Raw genomic sequence first — 20226 nt, forward strand, 5'->3', positions numbered from 1 at the left:
CAGTTGAGCTCTGAAACTGTAGATATACAGCCAACTACTACTCTCCAGTTCCTCAGGTTTGCCCTGGACAAATAGCAAAACGATGATGATGAGCCAGCCCCAGCCCAAAAGGACGGAGTATCTTCAACTGCAAGCAAAACAATTACTTTCCTCTGCCCCATAATCTCTATGTCCCTACTCAGCCTGAAGCAGTCAGAGCAGACATCATCCCAAATCCCTCAAGATTGAGGAATGGACAAAAAATAAGGGAGAGTGTAACTGCTGACTTAAGTAGATTTGTTATTGTAGTTATTATCTTGTGTTAACTAACTTGTAACATATTGATTTTTTTTTAATAAAAAAAGGTCATCATCAGTAAAATAACCAGGATACATGGAAGAAAGGTAGAAACATTTATCCAAAAAGAGTACATTCAGCCCTTAAATAACACACTCCACATCTCAAGCAACTTGACAAAATTTCCCCCTACTCTGTAAGATGGAAGGCTTTTTAATTGGCAAGAAGCCAATCTAATCAGAAAACGAAGCCCAGTCCTTAAAACTCTTTGGCCTTCACCACCAGCATTAAGACAATGGTGTTAAGGGAAATAATAGGAGTGAACTGTGCTAGGCTGGGTCCTAGTTTCTGCTTTCTATGTTTTAACTCATTTACAACAACTTTATGTTGTAGGTGCTATCATAACCCTCACTTAAATGCGAGATGAATACCTTTTCCAGGGTGGTCTGATTCCACTGTCCATGCCCTTCCCTTGATATTAAATAGGGTGGCCTTTGGAGGCCTCAGTCCCTTGATGGGACCAAGGAAAGTATTTGGTCTGATTCTCAGTTTAATATAGGTTCAGTATAGGTCACAGAAATGATTTCAGAAAAACATGAACATGCAGGAATTTAAAGCGATGTGTGAATATATAATACTTGAGTGTCTATTATTTTTAAAAACCTTTAAATACCAGGTAGGAAATACCTGGGTCCATACTTAGAAAACCTTGACCTGTCCTCACTCTGCAGGGCTGGCCCCTACTGAGCCTTTAGGTCTAGCAATGTTGCTCCACAAGCCTAAAAGGCCCTTCCTCGAGTGTGGCCATAAAACCTCACCCTCTTCTCATTGATCTCAATGCCTTATCTGTTGCTTTTCCATTTACGGTTATTTTATTCATTTTTTTTGGTCTGACTCTCCCATTCGAATTTTAAGTTCCACGAGGGCAGAATCTTGCCCAACTTGTTGGTCTACTAAGTACCAAATGAAAAATAACTCAGTTTAGGTAGCACCTTTTTTTCAAGACAATTTGGTGGATTACTGACCAGCTGAATGACCTCCTCAGCTTCATGACTCCAGGACAGGTATGGTGTCTTGTTCTTCTTTACTCTCCCAGTTTCTATCTCGGTACCTGGCACATTGGAGCTCTACCAATCTTTTTTTTTTTTTTTTTTTTTTAATTTTAGGTCTTTCTTCCATACCTTTTTTTTAAATTAGAGAAGTTGTAGGTTGATAGAAAAATCATGCACAAAATACAAAGTTCCCATATACCACCCAATTATTAACAGCTTGCATTCATGTGGTACATTTGTTAAAATTCATGAAAGAACATTTTTATAACTGCACTATTAACTATGGTCCATTGTTTATACTAGGGTTCACTGTTTGTGCTCTACAGTCCTATTTAAAATTTTTTTATTCTAGTAACATACATACAACCTAAACTTTTCCCTTTTAACAGCTCTATGAGTCTTGATTGAACTTCTTCCTTTATGAACTGCTGTCAACCTGGAGGACAGTCTACTGGTGTGCCTCAAGGCTCTGTCAACACAACTTCTGGCTCAAAGGGTGACGGTACAAGGACCTGCTGATCAAGCCTGTGAGGAACTGCAGAGGACAAGGACAGGAGCTATAAGACCTCACTCTGTTCCAAGATCAAAAATCCAAGAAACAACAAATGAAACAAAAAAACAAAAATCCCAGCACCAACCACAGGATGGGGAGCTGGGAACGTTTACCTGTCAGAATCTGAATGTCTTTTTTTTTTGTTTTTTAATTCTGGAGGGCTTTCCTTAAGGTTGCCAGATTTAGAAGGACCTAAGTAATGCTTGTCTGTAACTGCTTAAATGTTAATCAATGGTTTTGAAGCTTCTGCTACTGTCAGTGCTCTTAGGGCCACCGAGTTTGGCACCTTACTACTGCTTATTGCTTTTCCTAGGAGCGCATTACCTGTAATAAGGACTGCATGTTCAGTGAGCTCAGGTGTCTGCAAGGTGTGGAGCCGAGAAGCCAGGCAGCCCCAGGCTGTACAGGTAATCGTGTGGTGACCAGGATGATCACGCTGCTTCACAAGCCCCCTTTTATTTATTTCCTACCTTCATTTGTAATAGTACTCAAGTAAGTCCTGAACTTTCTACCAGGGGTAGTTGGTAGACATTAGCAGAAAACTCAGAAACCCTTAAAGAAATTCAGGCTTGTACACCCACAGTCCTCGGATTCGCAGTCCAACTTGACTGGCGCCACCTCCCATCACTGGCCTTGCCTCTAAGTGTCATCTGCCTCAGGTCTCCTGGTGCTTCTGAGAGGGGTCTCTGCTGACCTTGAGCCTGGCTAACATCTTGTTCCAGTTCTTCCCAGACTTTCAGAGAAAAGACTGGATCCTCTTTTTATTTTATATCCATGTAATGACATTTATTTTATTTGTAGACTCGTTCCTCTTGGTGTGTTTTCCTCTCAAGTTCTTCTTGTCACCAAAGCCTGAGAGGGGAAGTCATTCTTATCTGGACATCTCTAATTGTTCTCTCTCCTTTTCTGGGCAGCTTTCAAAATCCGGTCTGTTGTCCCTAAAGTTTGAAAAACTTGTCAAGAAGGTGTGTTTGTGCTTCGCTGATTATGGTTTGTTTTAGCCTTTTCTATTTTCTCTGTACTCTCATTAATCACAGATTGGATTTCCACACCCTGCGTCCTAGGTCTGTCAAAATTCTTTTGTGATACCATGTTTGAGCAACTTAGCTGTGTCCGCGGACCCTGGAAAAAGCTCATATATGTTTACCTGTCAGAGTTCAGGTTTGCTTTTTTTTTCAATTCTTGAGGGCTTTCTTTAATGTTGCCAAATTTAGAAGGACCCAAGTAAGGCTTGTCTGTAACTGCTTAAATGTTAATCAGTGGCTTGGAAGCTTCTGCTATCGTCAGTGCTATTAGGTCCTCCCAGTTTCATGCCTTACTACTGCTTATTGCTTTTCCTAGGAGGGCATTTTCTGCCCTTTTATTTTTCAGTATCTTCTCAGTTTTAATTATTGGCTTATAATGAAGAGGCAGGGATTAATGGAGGGAAGGGCTTAAACACCAGAAAAAGAAACTCAAATTTTCATTTGACAAGCTGTTGGTACTAGAAGAACAGGTAGACCTGTGGGAAAATTTGATAGGGTTTTTTTTTTTCCCCCTCTAGAGTTACTCAAAATGTTCAAGGCAAAAATTGTACTATTTTTCTAACCAAAGTCAAGTCTATTGAAGACTATGTAAAACCTTTTATGTTAGGAGACCATAGGAATAATTACTTACTGCTCAAACAGCACCTCTGAAGTGCTTACATGCTAAAGAGATGGACAAGTACACCAGCTGCCACGTCAGAAGTTTTCAAAGTGTTCCCCTTGGTAGACAGGGACCTTATGATTGGAACCAGCACCCAGAGGTTTGTACCAAGTAGCTGGGAACAGATTTATATTCACGTTGAGCCCAGAAATCAATCTTATTAAGTTCTGCAAGGAATAAACAGTGTTTCAGGAAAGAATTCAGACCAGGAGTCAGGCTGATAAGAGACTGACTGGGAATGAATATAAAGGCATGCAGGTAAATGTGCTCTCTTTTTCTCTATCAAAGAGCATCGAAAACCTGGCTGCTGTCAGGGGCCAAAGAATGTTCTGAAGAGTGAGCCAAATCGGATTTCACCCACTCACTTCAAAAAAATAATTTATAAAATCTTAAGAACCTAAACACTTTTTTTATTGGCTACTAAAAGACAAGAAAGGAGAAGTGGATGTGGCTCAACTGATAGAACATCCACCTACCAAATGGAGGATCCAGGGTTCAAACCCAGGGCCTCCTGACCGGTGTGGTGAAGCTGGCCCATGTGTAGTGCCGCCGCATGTAAGGACTGCCATGCCATGTGGGGGCACCCCTGTGTAGGGGTGCCCCATGCACAAGGAGTGTGCCTGCAAGGAGAGCCCCCAGTGTGAAAAAAGCACAGCCTGCCCAGGAGTGGTGCTGCACACACAGAGAGCTGACACAGCAAGATGACGCAACAAAAAAGAGACATAGTTTCCCAGTGCTGCCTGATAATACAAGCGGATGCAGAAGAACACACAGCGAATGGACAGAGAGAGCAGACAATGGGGACGAAGGGGAAATAAATAAATAAATCTTATAAAATAAAATAAAATACAAGAAAGAATCAGGAAAAGTCTGCAGATAATAAAATTATTATCATAAATATATCAGAACAATTTTATTCCTGCTTGGTAGGAATTCAACCCTTTATGTCAGCCAAAAAAGCTGCAGTTTAATAACTATATTTAATCTCTTGTTCCTAAATATTTTCTTCCAACTATAATTAAACTAAAAAGAATGTGAAGGGTAACAAGTTTCCATATGAAGCAGTATATTAAAAAATTTCTCCTTAGGAGCAGATGTGGCTCAAGTGGCTGAGTGCCTGTTTCCCACATTGGAGGTCCTGGGTTTGGTTCCCTTACCTGCTAAAAACAGAAAAACAAGCAAATTGAACAAAAAAACCAATTCAGGGGAGACGATGTGGCTTAGTGGTTAAGCACCAGCTTCCCACATACGAGGTCCCGGGCTCATTCCCCTGTCCTGGTACTACTAAAAAAAAAAAAAAATTTGCTCCAAAATCAATCACCCTAGTGTGTTTCATTTATATAGTTCTTAAACACAGAGATTTAGAAAATGTTCTCCCCCTCCCCCAAATTGCTGAACATGCTTTCTTGGTTTATCCCAGAGGTCACAGAGAGTTTCAAAACACAGTAGTGAGGCAAGGGGTACAGGGACCCCAGAAAGTTGTTTGATTGATAGAAAAAAGGCTCATTGCTGACTTCTAGGGTCAGCGTTAAAGATTCTGATGAGAAGGTTGTGCCAAGATGCATTCCAATTGGTAAAGGCCACTTGTAAGAGTAGGTTTGCAATGTTTTGCTTCAAACCTAACACCATAAAATACGCACCACCACAGCCCTCCTGTTGTGTTCTTTCTCATCACTCAGGCACTATTTGGCCTAGAGGCTGAGAATGCCCATGTCCTCCTTGTAATCAGACTTGTTCCCACCTCCCTGCCGCTACTCAGCACGGAATAAAAGGGAACCAGGTTTATGAAGTAACGAAAGAGAACAAAGAAGAACGGCACCCCACAGGGGAGGTCCGTGACTGAACCCCAGACTCACTGTCCCCGCCTTCCCTTTCACCACGAAGGCATCAGGCTCCTTCCTGGGGATACACACTCAGTAGGCGCCCTGGCCCCAGAGCTCTAGGACACCTCAGCACTGCCCTGGGGGGCTTGAGAGCTGCCAGGGAGGATGTGATACCAGCTCCTAGGTCAGGTCCCTCCCTCCCCACCACGAACCCCAGCAAAGTAGCACAGTGCTCATCTGCTGCATCCACCACCTGTCTTGCTCCAAGCTGATGGGTGAGTTCTGGGTTTGGTGGAGTCAGCAGGTCTACCCAGGAGTGAGCAGCAGTCCCCACGCTCTCAGCCACTTCCCCCACAGCTATGCCTCCTGTCCAGCACACCCTCATGCCCAGACCTGCCGCAGGCTGGGGTTGGACTGATTCCTACACAGGAGTTTCAGCCGTCAGCTACTTCCTGAAGCAATCACTCCTCTGAGCATATTCTCCAAAAGCGACACCTTGCCAACATTATCTCTGTCCATTCCCCAGCCACAGAGCTCATCACCCATCTGCTTAGGACCTGGGGAAATAAATCTCATTGTTGCTGGAAGGCTCTGTTTTCTTGGAGGAGTGATGGTGGGTGGGAGTTTCCTTGGCCATGTCTGGGACTCTGTCCCCTCCTGATTGCTTTCAGGTTTAATGATTAGCACAGGGAAGCAGACTTGGCCCAGTGGATAGGGCGTCTGTCTACCACATGGGAGGTCCGCGGTTCAAACCCCAGGCCTCCTTGACCCGTGTGGAGCTGGCTCATGCGCAGTCCTGATGCACACAAGGAGTACCATGCCATGCAGGGGTGTCCCCCGCGTAGGGGAGCCCCACGCACAAGGAGTGTGCCCTATAAGGAGAGCCGCCCAGCACGAAAGAAATTTCACCCTGCCCAGGAATGGCGCCACACACACGGAGAGCTGACACAAGATGATGCAACAAAAAGAAACAGATTCCCGTGCCACTGACAACAGCAGAAGCGGACAAAAGAACACATAGCAAATGGACACAGAGAACAGACAACCGGGGGGTGGGGGGAAGGGAAGAGAAATAAATAAAATAAATCTTTAAAAAAAAGATTAACACAGTGTGGACATCCATTAAGGGCTCATACATGGCGGCTGTTATCACACTGCTATTATTGAGCACATTTCAGGTAAATGCTTTAAGTGTAGAAGAGGGGCCCAGTGACTCAGCTTGGTGAGGGTTAATCTAGGCACTGCAGGAAGGAAAAGGGACAAGGTGGTGGAGATGGCTCACTGGGCTGCCATCTTTGCTCTTTCACAGGCAAAAACCCCTGTAAGGGAGGCAAAGACTAATAACATAATGGAGGAAAGTTTTCCATGCTTTGAGGGATCACAATTTGTATCTACTACATCACCTAATCTTGAAACAAATTCCTGGTGAAGGAGGTGCTGTGATCTTTCGAAGCTGGGGGAACAGATGTAGATATAAGCACATGTGAGATTGCATTAATAGTTTACAATAGTTTAAGTTGAAGTAGCTTGTGTTGAAAATGTCAGCTGAGTGACTCCACCAATTGTGCTCCAAGCACCATACCGCACCTAAGCTTGGGAGCCCTGTCTGCAGATGGAAGTGCTGTCATTGCAGCTCGCTGTCGTCTCTGCCAGCTGCTATGTCCACCAGGGCGGCAGGTGCCCAGGCTGGTTTGAGCCGTATGCGCTATTTCTGTGCGCAGGATTGAGTGAGTACATGCCATGGCAAGTAAGACCAGGATATGAGTCAGATTTTTATAAAGTGTTAAAGAGAATTGATCTTCAAAGCATACCAAAAGCATTCTCCTATGCTTCAACACAATTATAAAGGAAATGCAGCTTGAAAGACACTTATTCTTACCAAGCAAAGGAGAAACGCTGAAAAAGATAGACGATTAGAAATTGGTCAAAGACCTACAGAAGAAAAGAAATCAATATGGCTGAAACAAAACTCTAGGTTTTTTTTTTTGTTAGGCCAGTAAAAAATTTTTATTTGGGAAACGGGGGAAAGAACAGAGCTTGCTGAGAAATACAAGAGAAACATAGAAATACACACCAAGATTTGGTGAGAGCCCCTCCAGCAGAGCGAGCTATTACCTTTTAAATTGTTAATTATTCCACCTCCTTGCTAATGATAAGGGGATGGGCCCCTGCAGTTATTGGTTACCCAACTATGGTAAGGCCTTTTTGGAATATCCAGGGCCAAGGGGAGGTCCCAGAAAGAGAAACTGAGACCTCAAGGTTAAACTCAAGGTCCCTGCGAGGTCTTGCAGCCATGTTGCCTGCTGGCATGAGCTCTGTCAGCCATGTTGTCTGTCAGCCATGTTGTGGGTCGTCTTCTCCTCCATTACCCTGAACTAACCTGCCTCCAAAATGCTAGGTCTTAGTATTCAGAGGTAAAAAGGAAGATTTGTCACCAGGACCAAATATTTCTCCAGCTTAGGTCAGATATGCAAATGTGTGAGATACGGGCAGCTCAGAAAAGCGGTAGAACATGTATTTGCTTTACTTTGCTTTTAAAACAAAATATTTTATCTGTAGAGCAATCTTTCTGGGGCAAAAATCAATGTCCCTAAACTGGTTCTTTGAGAAAAAATCTATTGGCACTGAGGTGTAAAGATACACAAAAAAGAGTACCAGTACTGTTTGCAAAATTGAACATTTTTTAACAATCACAATATCCACAAGTTAGTTAAATAAATTATGTTGTGTTCCTAAGATGAAACACAAGTAACTGCTAAAAGGAATGGTGTCCTTGAAAGACTCTTTATGGGGAAGTCAAGTTTAGAAGGCATGAATGGTAATTGCCTTTTCGTTAAAAAGGATATGTCTGTATGTGCACAGGAAAGTCTCTTAGGAGCCAGAGAAAACTGTTTGTGACAGAGGGATTTATTTTATATCCTTATTCACTGTTTGAATCCTTTACATGAAATATTTATTCATTTTTAAAACTGAAAATAAAACCAACGAAGGTATTCATAAGAGAGAGAATTGCAACGTTCTCGGAGGCCTCAGGGCGGCCAGTTGGTACTGCAAACCCTCTGTGGCCCGCTGAGCCCCGGCTGGATCAACCGCACGGTTGTAACGGTGAAGGCACAGAAGGGCGAGCACTGAGAAGGGCGGTCCTGAGCTCTCGGCGAAGCCCAGAGGCAGCAGGTCAGCATATCAGGAATGCCACGAGAAAGGTGGGTGTGCTGACCTGGGAAGCCTTTCTTTACCCTTGTCACGGGACCCCTGCTTTCTCGTATGTGTCCCCATGGCCTGTGCAACTGCATTCTGCTCCGTGGGAGGTGGGGGGAGTGCAGTGCCTGGCCGTAAGGCCCGGCCGTGACCCAGACAGGTCACTGCTCAGCCGTGGCACGCCAGCTTCTCTTTCACGGTTTTACTGATTCGCAGTTCGAGGGATTACAAGGAGTTATCAGTGAGAAGTGACAAGGGCAAGTCACCTGCTCCATCTCCGTCCCCCTGGCAAAGCTTAGTTGGACCATCCTGAGTGTCAAGGGTGAGGGGAATTACTTGATCTGCCTCTGTGACTGCAGGAATCTACGCTAACGCCCATCCAGTCAGGAATTTCCTCTCCGTAAGTAAACTGTGTGCTCTCGTTGGCCCCTTTCTCTGAGGGGTGGTGGGAGAGAACAGCAGCTCTATCTGTATAAACACAGCACCTGAGTCTGGAAACAGTTAATGTCTCATTCTTGTCTTATGAAGCCCAGATGTTGCTGTTCTTTACAAAGCATTTACTATTCTCCTCACTTTCCCCACCCCAAAGCTTCCCTTAGGCAGTGCCTACCCACCATCCAGATCGCGGCTGAAATGTCACTTCCTCTGGGGAGCCTTTCCCATCGCCCCAAGGCCAGGCCAGACCCCCTTCTATTACAGACCCACGTCTCACAGCACTTATCCCAGATCTCACTTTCCATTTATTTACATGATAACTTGATTAATGTCTGTCTTCCCCATTAGTCTCTAAGCCCCTCGAGGGCAGCAACTGCACCTGTTTTTGCTGTGTCCCCAGCACATGGCACAGCATCCAGTGTAAAGTAGAGACCCAGGAAAGGCCAGCTCAGTGAAAGAATGAGGCCAGGGATACTGGGGGGGAATTTATAGCAAGAGGGAAGGGAGGAAGAGACAGCTGGGAGGGACTTTTTGTCATGTGTCTGAACAGTTAGCAAGGAGTCTGCGCACCTTAAACTCTGAAGATTAATCTGAACTGGGTATTAGTAATAGATGATAGTTTAAAGGAATTAAGAGGTGATGGCTGAGACGCTGTAAGTTGCTCAGTTGAAAGGGCAAGACCTTTGATGTTAGGGCCTCCTGGTTGTTTCTTGGGACTCTTCTGCTCTGGACTCCAGGGCTGCCCAGGGCAGCTGTGGAGCGCCGTGGACAAGGCTGGCCTGGAGGGTGGGTGGCTAGAGCATGACAGGAGACAGAGCCCCTGCTGACGGCAGGGCTGGGCGGGGGCAGCACTGACCTCGGCTGATGCGCTGCTTCTCCCCAGACAGGATGCCGGGGCTGTCGATGATGCTGATACTCTGCAGGACCTGATTGGGCAGCTGGGAGCACATGAACCTGAAAGAAGTGCAAGAAGGTGGGATCAGAGAGCGTGCACCGCACAGTGCTCCAACTGCCCAGCAACTCGGCCTCTCTGCACACTGATGCCGTCTGGAAAGTAGGGGTGACTGGGGAGGCTCCACAGATGCCACAGAGCAGGTGCTGGTCCCCAGGGGCCGTGGGGGGGTGCGAAGGGACCTGCCGCCGCCTGCCCCCGGATCCCTTACTGTGAATCCCATTGCAGCCAACATTTATTGAACACCTAGGTATTTTCAAATGTAGTCTCACTCGATCCTTACATTAACCTCATGAGGAAGGAACTACCATTAACCTCAGAACAGGGGGATGCTCGGAGCTGGCCCTTAAACCCAGGTCAGCCAGACTCCAGAGCCCTCTTCTGTGCCGCTCCTTACCCATGTTCCCTGGGCTTCTCCTCCGGCGCCCCCGGCCTCCCGTAGGGGGCACTGCCCCACCAGGCTGCAGGACCCTAAACCCCTAGCCCAGTTCCTGCCAGTCCCTGGTAAGACAGCTGGAGGTACAGGGGCTGGTTTTCTCTGGCTAATGCCCCCGTACTTAGCACCCAGCCCGGCGCCAGTTGTGGCTCCAGGCGCAGGGGCGCAGGTACCTGTGGGCTACCTCCCTCAGCCCTCCAAGTGCTTGGGAGCCCCAGGGGTACCCTAAGAGCGGGTGAAGAGGCCAGGGCTGGGCAAGGCTCTGGCTGAGCCCCCTTCCTCGTCCATGCCTTGCTGAGAGCATCTCCTTGAGGGGCCCCGCCCCTTCCTGCTGCGGTTCAGCCAGCTGTCCCAGCATCCGTCTCACAAGGAACAGGGCGATGTGGGAAGCCGCGGTCAGCAGACCCGGGTGCAGGTTCAGCTCTGCCCTTGCCCAAAATTTCCTGTGGGACTCTGGACAGGCGCTTCCCCACCTCGGCCTCAGTTTCCTCATATGTAATTAGTGACGTTTGGACCAGAGATTGGTGATGTGGTTTTCCGCTTTACTGCTGTGACTCTGCATGAGTCACAGAGGGGAATGCTTTGTTATTTCCACTCCAGGCAGCAGAGCCCGCTCGGGTCTTTGTTAGGCACTGTTTGTTTTAAGACAGAACCTGGAGCGCGACTCTCCTTTTCCAGTACTGTAAATGGCTAGCTTCTGTATCTGTGTGGGCAGCAGCTTAACAAAGCTCAGCAAAAGCTCAGTTCTTCCATTTGGCGGAACTGCTGGGGATGACTCAGGAAGTAAATATGCTGGGAATGCAGGGCAGGGAGGCAGCCCGGCCTCCACAGCACATGTGCAGGGCACGGCTGAGGGGCAAGGGCTGGGGGGGAGGGGTGCCTAGTCCCATGGGGGGGGGCCCTGAGCAGGACATGTAATTGCTAACATTTCAAGATAACTTTCTGTGAAGGTGTTCAAGACAATTTTCTCACACTTCCTTTCCTATATTTTCAGATAAGCTCAGGAAGACATAAGAAAAGGTGCTGTGATCATTTTGCAGCTGGAAAAAATGAGGAATAAAGCAGTTTTGACATCCGGAGGTCAGACTGCTAGTGCATGGCTGGCGGGAGGCTGCAACCTAATGCTTCTGGGGTCAGCTCAGTAGAACTCAACACATAAAATTTAAAAACCTCAAAAAATAAACAATAAGGGTCATGTTGATTCAAGAGAAGCCCCTTATTTCTGGTTTTCTCCTGCCCTTCCTACATCCCAACCTTTGAACAAACCCTGCTGCCCAAGACTCAAACAGAGCAGATTAGTGAAAATCAAGTACAGTTGGACCACTAAGCATCTTGTAAGTTCACACAGAAAAACAGAAAAATTTTCTAGAATTGGGGTAGGAACAGAGAGAGTTCTGAACACATCTATGGGGGAGGACAGCTCTGGTCAGTGATGATTTAGCCTCTTATCACAGTCCTACCCTGTTTATCGGACAGTCTGGGACATTTGGCAGTGCTGAAAAAGTTGCACATACATGAAACTATTTTACGCAAACTATTATCATGGTGAGACTGACTTTTCAAAACCATGAGCTCACACTCAATATCGATTTTTCCAAAACTCAGAATCCCTGGATTATAGTGTGAAGTTAACAGAAGGACTCAAGTTTTTTAAATCGTCCACTTGCTCTATGCAAAGAAACATTTTGGCATTCCCCAGGCCTGCTGACACTGAGGCGAAATGCATGAGCCATGAAACATGAGCCAGTCAGATGTCTCTGCAGAATGCAATGGGCAGCAGGCCAAGCGGACAAACAGACAAGTGCAAAAGGAGGCAAGAGCAGTGCTCCAGGGGGCACTTGGAAGTGGGCCATTGGGGTGTATGCACAAAGCTGGGCCTCACGATGCAGAAAAATTGGGTGAGGGGCACAATGTGCATTTGGACCCGAGTGATGGCACAGCTCACACTCTATAAAGGTTAGAGTCACATTCAAATGTTTTCTTTAAAAATTATACTGTAGGGAGGTGGGTTTGGTTCAAGCGATTAGGCTTCCGTCTACCAGGGTTCGATTCCCAGGGCCTCCTGGTGAAGGCAAGCTGGACTGTGCGGTGAGGTGGCCCGAGTGGAAAGCCGGCCCACGTGGAGAGCTGGCCTGCATGGCAAACTGGAGCAGCAAGATGATGCAACAAAAAGAGAGACAATAAATGACGCAGCAGACCAGGATGCTGAGGTGGTGCAAGAGATTGAGCACCTCTCTCCCACTCTGGAAGTCCCACGATCTGGTCCCAGTGCTGCCCAAAGAGAAGACAAACAGACACAGAAGAACACACAGCAAATGGACACAGAGAGCAGACAGCAAGTGCAAAGCAATGAAGCGGGAAGGGAATAAATAAATCAATAAATCCTAGGGAAAAAAGTTATACTGTAATCAAGAAGAAAAACTCCAAAAAAACCACAAAACCCTAATGCTGTTCTAGCAATCATGTCTTACTTTTATGTTTTAAGAAGTGAGGTAAAAGGCAGAGTGATTTCTCTTGCATATCACAGGGGGCCTCAGGACAGGCCTTCCCTGTTGATGTGCTTCTGCTGGAATGTTTCCAAGCGCAGATTTGCTGTCCCAGGCTGGATTTCCTATTCCTTCTCTGCAGCGGCTAAGACAAAGGGTATTTGTGCCTTGCCTTCTACATTTCACATTAAATATGCTGGCATGCGCTGGTTAAACCCTGGAGCTGCACCATAAGCTTCTATGAAGTGTCTCCCTCATCCACAGATGACCTGATAAATTTTGCTTTTGAAGTAAAAGAAGGGGAGAGGGGCAAGATCCTACATGAATTTCAGTCATGTCACCTGTACATCCAAGGAAAGCTCAGGAGTGGGTGGCAGAAAGGAGAGGATAAAATAATGGGTGAGGTCTAGGGCCAATTGCTAGTTCTGTTGCAGAGTAAAACAAAGGGTGAGAAGATTAGACTACTCAAAATTGCTTCCAAGTGCTAAAATTATAATTCAATGACCAAAAATGTTAAAACCATCAACCTCAGGATAAAAACAAGAACAAAAGAATAAAAAGACACAAACAACAGGGAGTGGATGTAGTTTAAGTGGCTGAAGACCTGCTTCCCATGTATGAGGTCCTGGTTCGATCCCTGGTATCTCCTAAAAAATAAACAAACAAATGAAAAACCAGCTCTCATTGGGGAGCGGATGTAGCTCAGTAGGTGAGTGCCTGCTTCCCATGTATGAGGTCCTGGGTTCAACCCCTGGTACCTCCTTATACATATATATATGTTAAACAAAAACAACAAAAATGTTACAACTAGATTTTTAAAAGAAGCAAGCAAATTAATTCTCTAGAGGGAAAAAAAAAGCAGGCAGCACTCTAATACCAATCTGATTTCTAATCAATGGAGTGGCATCTGTAGTAGAGTGATAAAATAGCACATGCCCTTATGAGCACTTACTCTGTGCCAGGTACTGTTCTATGAACGAACTCACGCCTCATCACCGCCTCAGACACAGGGGCTGTGAGCTGCCATTTTACAGAGCTGGGGCCTGAGAGTCATGTGCCATAACATGCAGTCACACGCTGATTAAGGGACAGCAGGCTGCTAATTAGCAGCTAAATGGCAGCTGACTCCAGAGTCCAGGTTCTTACTTACCAAACTATTGATATTATCTCATGCACTTGAACCTCGCTGTGTATCTTAAGTTGACACAGAGGGCGCAGTCTAAAGCAAACAAAGGCCCGCAGGCCAGAGCCCAGGAACCCTGCCTGAGGGGAGTTTCCCTGTGCGGCTTGCCCTGGGCCTTCTGGTGGGGGCGGGGGTTGCAGCAGAGAGCAAGAGACTGAAGAGGAGAGCTCCAGCCTGTCTCTCTTGCTCGCTCCCCTGCAACCCTTGTGAGTTGCTGAACCACTGTGAGCAAGTCAACCAGCCCCAGGGACTCCCAGGTTCAATAAGCCTGAGCTCTCAGTGGACAGAGTGTAGTTCTGTCTCAAAGCACTTCCTTCTATCCCAGCTCGCTTTGTTGACGAGGAGAGTGAGACCAGAGAGCTCGCACAACTTGCAAAGTGTGCACAGTAAATACAAAACAATTTGCAAAAAGGTTTTGATGACTACACTGTGAAACAAGCCCAAGAGAGGATTATTATTATTACACAGTGTTCCACAAGGGGCTGATCTAACCCTCCAATGCCTAGGAGGAATTTAAATTCACCTGCAGACTATATAAAAAAAAGTCCATGGTCACCCCTTAGATTGAATCTATGAAACTACCATTTTTACAGATAAGAAGTGGTTGAACATGGATAATTTCCTATGGTTCAACCTGAAAATGTACTGTTGAAAATCAAGCCTCTCCCAACTGCCCCAGGGGAAGCCAGGTGCAGAGCAGGCAATCCTGGAATCTGGAATGTCGGGACCAGGAATTTAGAGACAGCTGCAGACAAAGAACTATGGCTTACCAACCTGGGGACCCCAAAAATCCTGAGGTTAAACACTAAAGAGAAAAGCGAGTTTATGAGTTTATTATGGATAAATGTACCTTTAAAAAAAACCCTAATTATTCCCTCAGATTAAAAAAATTTGCAGTAAACAAGAGTGATTCTAGGCAAGAGCTTGTTTTCCATGAATCTCTGCAGCTTAATTTGCCAACAAGTGTCTGGGCTGATGCTGTGTACTTGTATTGTCAGTTTTTGTTTTTTGATTTAAAATCCTCAATGGTACAGAAATGACTATGTAACATTCAAAACTCAAAAAAAGCATATTTGAAAGTCTTGTTTAACTACAAAAACTTTGGAAACAAGTAGATAATAAGCCTAAAAGTACATATATGCATTCTGTTACTGCTAAATCATTCTATGACGTTATGACATTAAAAAAAAATGATCACCATCTTCAGAAGGAAGTTTCTTATGGTCAAAATGACAGAGGGAAGTTTCAAAATTTCAATTGTATGGGCAGGAATTAAAGTTATTTTCAAAAATAAATAGAGGCAATGAAGGAAATAAATGAGATTAAGAATTTCTACTGTGGAAGACTATCATTTAAAATTGCACTAGACCCTAATCTAAAAAGTATACCTGTAGCTGTCTGGATTAAAACACAACAAAACAAAACAAAACAAACACAAAACTACTACCATTTTTAGAAAAGAAGATCGAGGGAAGCAACATAGCATCCAAATGAAACATAGACTCCAGGGGAAAAACGTCAGAGCCCAATCCCTGACACTCTTGAATTGACCAAAATATACTGGCATCTCGCTCCAAAATATTCAGGATGCTGTTGGCTGTGTCCTCACCTCCTCCGTGTGGCAGAACTGTCTCCTGATAACAAACTTTGGAATAGCAATAGCCAGTTCCCACGGAGCCTCTCCACGACAGGCCTGCCCATCCTGTGGAATTCCTCTCGAAAGCAAGCAGCCTGTCACACTAAAGCGGTGTTCTTTTTGTTCTAGACTCAACACCTTCTTTTCTTTTTCAAGTCCATCTATCACTTGAACCTGCCTTTTGGGAATTTATCCTCATTTCTCAGAAAGGCACTATCGATCCCTGTTATTTTCTTAGAAACCAGCCTTGGAGATTGCGACTGAGGATCCACTGGTTTGCTTAATGCTTGGAAACGTTTTCACATAAGCCCTCAAGTTTGGGTACTACCTTGTCAAGAATTTAACTTTTTTAAGAAAGAGGTTAGCTTGTAGCACTAACCCTGTGCCATTCCCAGAGGGATGCTATAATCATGCGTACACATTTAAGTACCCTATATTAATTGACAATCTTTCTCAAATAAGTGCTGTGTGAAACAGCAACACTACCATGTGGATACTACTTAATCTGGCTGTTTACTCTTAAGTATGCTATTAATTTATATTAGGTGCACCTCTTACACAGGAGCCAGATATATGCAAGGCCACCAGGATTACTAGAAAGACAGAAACTCCTCTTTATAGATGCCTTGGGAAAGCGCAGGATGGCAGACAGAAGGGAAGGGGAAACCCGAGTTTCAGGCCTCATACTGACTGAGTAGCCTTGAGCAAGTCACTTTACTTCTTCTTTTTTTGTTTTTAAAGGTTTATTTTTTATTTATTTCTCTCCCTTTCCTTCCCCCCACCCCCAGTTGTCTGCTCTCTGTGTCCATTTGCTGTGTGTTCTTCTGTGTCCACTTCTATCCTTATCAGCGGCGCCAGGAATCTGTGTTTCTTTTTGTTGCATCATCTTGCTGCGTCAGCTCTCCATGTGTGTGGCGCCATTCTTGGGCAGGCTGCACTTTCTTTCGCGCTGGGCAGTGCTCCTTATGGGGTGCACTCCTTGCACATGGGGTTCCCCTAAGCGGGGGACACCACTGCGTGGCAAGGAACTCCTTGCGTGCATCAGCACTGCACATGGGCCAGCTCCACATGGGTCAAGGAGGCCCGGGGTTTGAACCGTGGACCTCCCATGTGGTAGAACAGATGTCCTAACCACTAGGCCAAGTCCGCTTCCCTCACTTTACTTCTTTACTTTCAGTTTCCTCATCTGCAAATTGGCCGTAGTATCATCTGTCTTTTTGATCCCCAAAGGATAATGTATATGAAATTGTGTAAGCTATAACTGGGGACATAATCATTATCTTCTCCACTGCCGGTGCTAGAGAGCTCTTTTAAGGACAGCCTTAAAGTTTAAATAGGGGGAAGTGGACTTGGCTCAATGGATAGGGCGTCTGCCTACCACATGGGAGGTCCGCGGTTCAAACCCCGGGCCTCCTTGACCCGTGTGGAGCTGGCCCACGCACAGTGCTGATGCGCGCAAGGAGTGCCCTGCCACGCAGGGGTGTCCCCCGTGTAGGGGAGCCCCACGCGCAAGTACTGCACTCCGTAAGGAGAGCCGCCCAGCGCGAAAAAAAGTGCAGCCTGCCCAGAATGGTGCCACACACATGGAGAGCTGACACAGCAAGATGACGCAACAAAAAGAAACACAGAGTCCCAGTGCCGCTGATAAGGATAGAAGTGGTCACAGAAGAACACACAGCGAATGGACACAGAGAGCAGACAACTGGGGGGGGGGGGGGGGGGAGAGAAATAAATAAAAGAAAAAAGGGGAAAAAACATTAAAAAAGAAGTTTAAATAGGGACAGCAGGTAACAATCCTTAGTCCAAACGTCATGCTGGTCAGCAGCTGGGCACAGTGGTCACTACCAAACCTAGGGCCAGACGCCCAGGGTCCAGTGCCAACACGCCTTGTCAGCCCTGGCAGCCGGGTGCCCTGTGGAAGCTAAGTTAACCTTCCTGTGCCTCAATTCCTCCTCTGTATGCTGGGGATAATAGGAGCTCCTATGTTACAGGGTTTTTGTGATGATTTAGAATTATTATATAGATTTAGATACTACCTGACCCATAGTGAATACCATATAATTATTTGCTATCATTTTTCTATGTATTATTCTGAATTTGGTTAATGCTTGATAATCTAAGGCATGGATTATTTTCAGCAAGTTTTAAATTTTCCACACTTACCTACTGTATATTTGGGATTTGGAAAAAAAAAAGTTGCTAGGAAAGTAAATCATCTGCCGAAACAAAACAGTATTCCTGGGTTTTCCCTTGTGGATATGGACTTCAAAATGGGAATTTGAAAAAAGTGGCAGCTTATTTCTTTCCCAAGCCTTTGTCAGACTAAAAAGAGTATGAGACTTAAGGAAGTGGTAATGCAATCACAGGACTCCACAGCAGCCTTCCGTGGAGCAGGATCCTGAGCCCTGCCCTTCCCTGGCTCTCTGGAACTCTCTGGACAGGGAGTCTGGCTTTGCCCGCCATGTGGCCACGGCCCCAAGGAGGCCCTGACGGAGAAGCTTTCAGTCCCACATGCCCTGCCCTTTGGCCCACTCTGCCCCACGGGACCCAGTGAGCTGACCTCTGTGCCCTCCACCTCCAGGCTCAACCTCTAATTCTCCCCACAGGAGACTCCTTGGTGCCAGCCAAGGCTGCTCTGGAATTAAGGAGTAAACCCCTCTTAGAGAGGATAAACCTGACGATCGGGAAAAGTCACCCGGACAGTGTTCTGAAATCACTGCCAGTAACGAGATGGAACGTCTCTGTGACTCCATCTGCGTCCTCTGCACACCTCCTTATCCTGCTGCCAAGTTACCTTTCTACCACTTGGAGTCTTTCTTTGATTTGCCGTAAGAGCATAAAAAAGCCAGGTAGGATGTGTCTGGGTCCCTCGGTAGTTTAGTTTTTCATAGGAGGCACCTGCAGAGAGGGCCTGGGCCACCCTCAGTAGAGCCAGTGCACAGCACTAGGCTCCAGGCATGTGAATGGTGCCCCCTGCAGTTGTACAATGGGGTCTTCTAGAAGGACAGCAGTCTGCTGGGAGGAACTATTCCATTTAAAAAAATATATCTAAAAAGGAGAAGTGAAGTCCAAGTGTCCTGTTGTCTGTCATCTCTAATCTCACTTCCTCTCCCTGAGGAGGCTCAAATTACTCCTCCCCAGCTCTGCACATCCTCCAACCCACTCCCCTAAATCAAAAAAGCAGCAGACTCATAGAAGAGGGAAAGGAGGGGGGAGGGGAAGACAGGGAAGAAAAAGAAAGAGGAAAAAGGGAGGGAAGGCAAAGAGGAGGCGGGGAGCAGCGGGAAGAACCGCAGATGCGGTCCCAAAGGGCTGCTGCGTCCACCAAGTCATCCCCTGCTTGTCTCTTCCCACCCGGCCCGGGGGTTCCTGGGAATTGTGGTGAAGGTGGTGAGGGACATACAAATAAAACTTATCTCCAGTTAAGAGGGCCTCAGTTATCCTACAGCGCCACAGCTATAAAGCAACAGCTATGTAACAAAACTGACTTTTTGTGTTTTGGGTCTATTTCCCCTGTCGGGCAGCAAAGGGCCATGGCGACCCATCTGGGCACCAGGCAAAACGTAGGGATCCTCTGGGCTAAGCTCTCTGACTCCAGGAGAGAGCAGCACAGCTGCTGAAGAGGCAGCCCTCTGGCCTCCACTTAACATTGCCGGTGAATGGGAACTCACCACCTCATGAGGAAACCGGATCCATTTCTGCACCTCTCAAAGTATTAGCAATTTGTTCCTTATATTGTGTGACCTTATCATCAAGTCCATTGCTGGGTCTTAAGCTCTGCCTTCTGAAGGCAACTACAATAGGTATAAATGATCATTTCCAATGAGAGTCTTTCAAATATTTGAATACAATAAGCATGTCCTCTATCAGTTTTCTCTTTCCTAGAACAGACATAATCTGTTCTTCTGTTTCTGGACCTTTCCATATAAAGAAAAAGGTTTAAACAACCTGATCAGAGATGGCAGTTTGCTAGTCCTTACCGATTAAGGAAAGCATTTCCAAAGCGACTAAGTTTTCGAAATGGCTTTTTGGGGTCCACAACCAAAGCATTTCCTGGGGTACTGCCCTCAGTGTCTCCATACATCACAGCGATGAAGGAATCGGTGGTGGGCTCCGGGCCGATTCTCATGCCTGGGAAATCTTGCTCCAGTAAGTACCTGATGGAGGGAAAAGAAAAGAAAGCTGAGTGCGTTATCACAAAGCAAGAGGCTAGAAAGTTCTCGATGATTGCCAATTTTTAACATAATCATTAAAACCCTTGCAATACAATCCCCAAGAAAGGGAGGATGGGTGGCATTCACTCTTTGCAAATAAAGAGTTATCAGAGCTTTAAATCTAAGGATCTAGTTTTTCCCCAGTGTTAGAAGCCTGGGGGAGGGACCTCCCTTCTATTAATAGTTTCTGAAGGGGATTCTGCCTAATTCATGAAACATTCAATAAAGCTGTGAAATCTTTGGAAAAAAAAAAAAGGCCTGGTGGAAGAGGTCAGATTTCTTGCAGGCTCACTGGG

General features: G+C 45.9%; 1 protein-coding gene across 1 annotated transcript in view; it reads right to left on the reverse strand.

Annotated features, from left to right (window-relative positions):
* The window catches only part of EHD4 (EH domain containing 4), a 77478-nt gene that overhangs the window by 41320 nt on the left and 15932 nt on the right, over window positions 1–20226 (reverse strand). Inside the window, exons 2-3 of the mRNA XM_004481483.5 lie at window positions 19697–19873; window positions 9880–9977 (exon numbers count right to left, since the gene is read on the reverse strand). Of these exons, the coding sequence (XP_004481540.2) occupies window positions 9880–9977; window positions 19697–19873 (275 nt within the window). The remainder of the gene's footprint in view (window positions 1–9879; window positions 9978–19696; window positions 19874–20226) is intronic.

Source organism: Dasypus novemcinctus, chromosome 3 (genome assembly GCF_030445035.2).
Source record: "Dasypus novemcinctus isolate mDasNov1 chromosome 3, mDasNov1.1.hap2, whole genome shotgun sequence".
NCBI classification, from domain to species: Eukaryota; Metazoa; Chordata; class Mammalia; order Cingulata; family Dasypodidae; genus Dasypus; species Dasypus novemcinctus.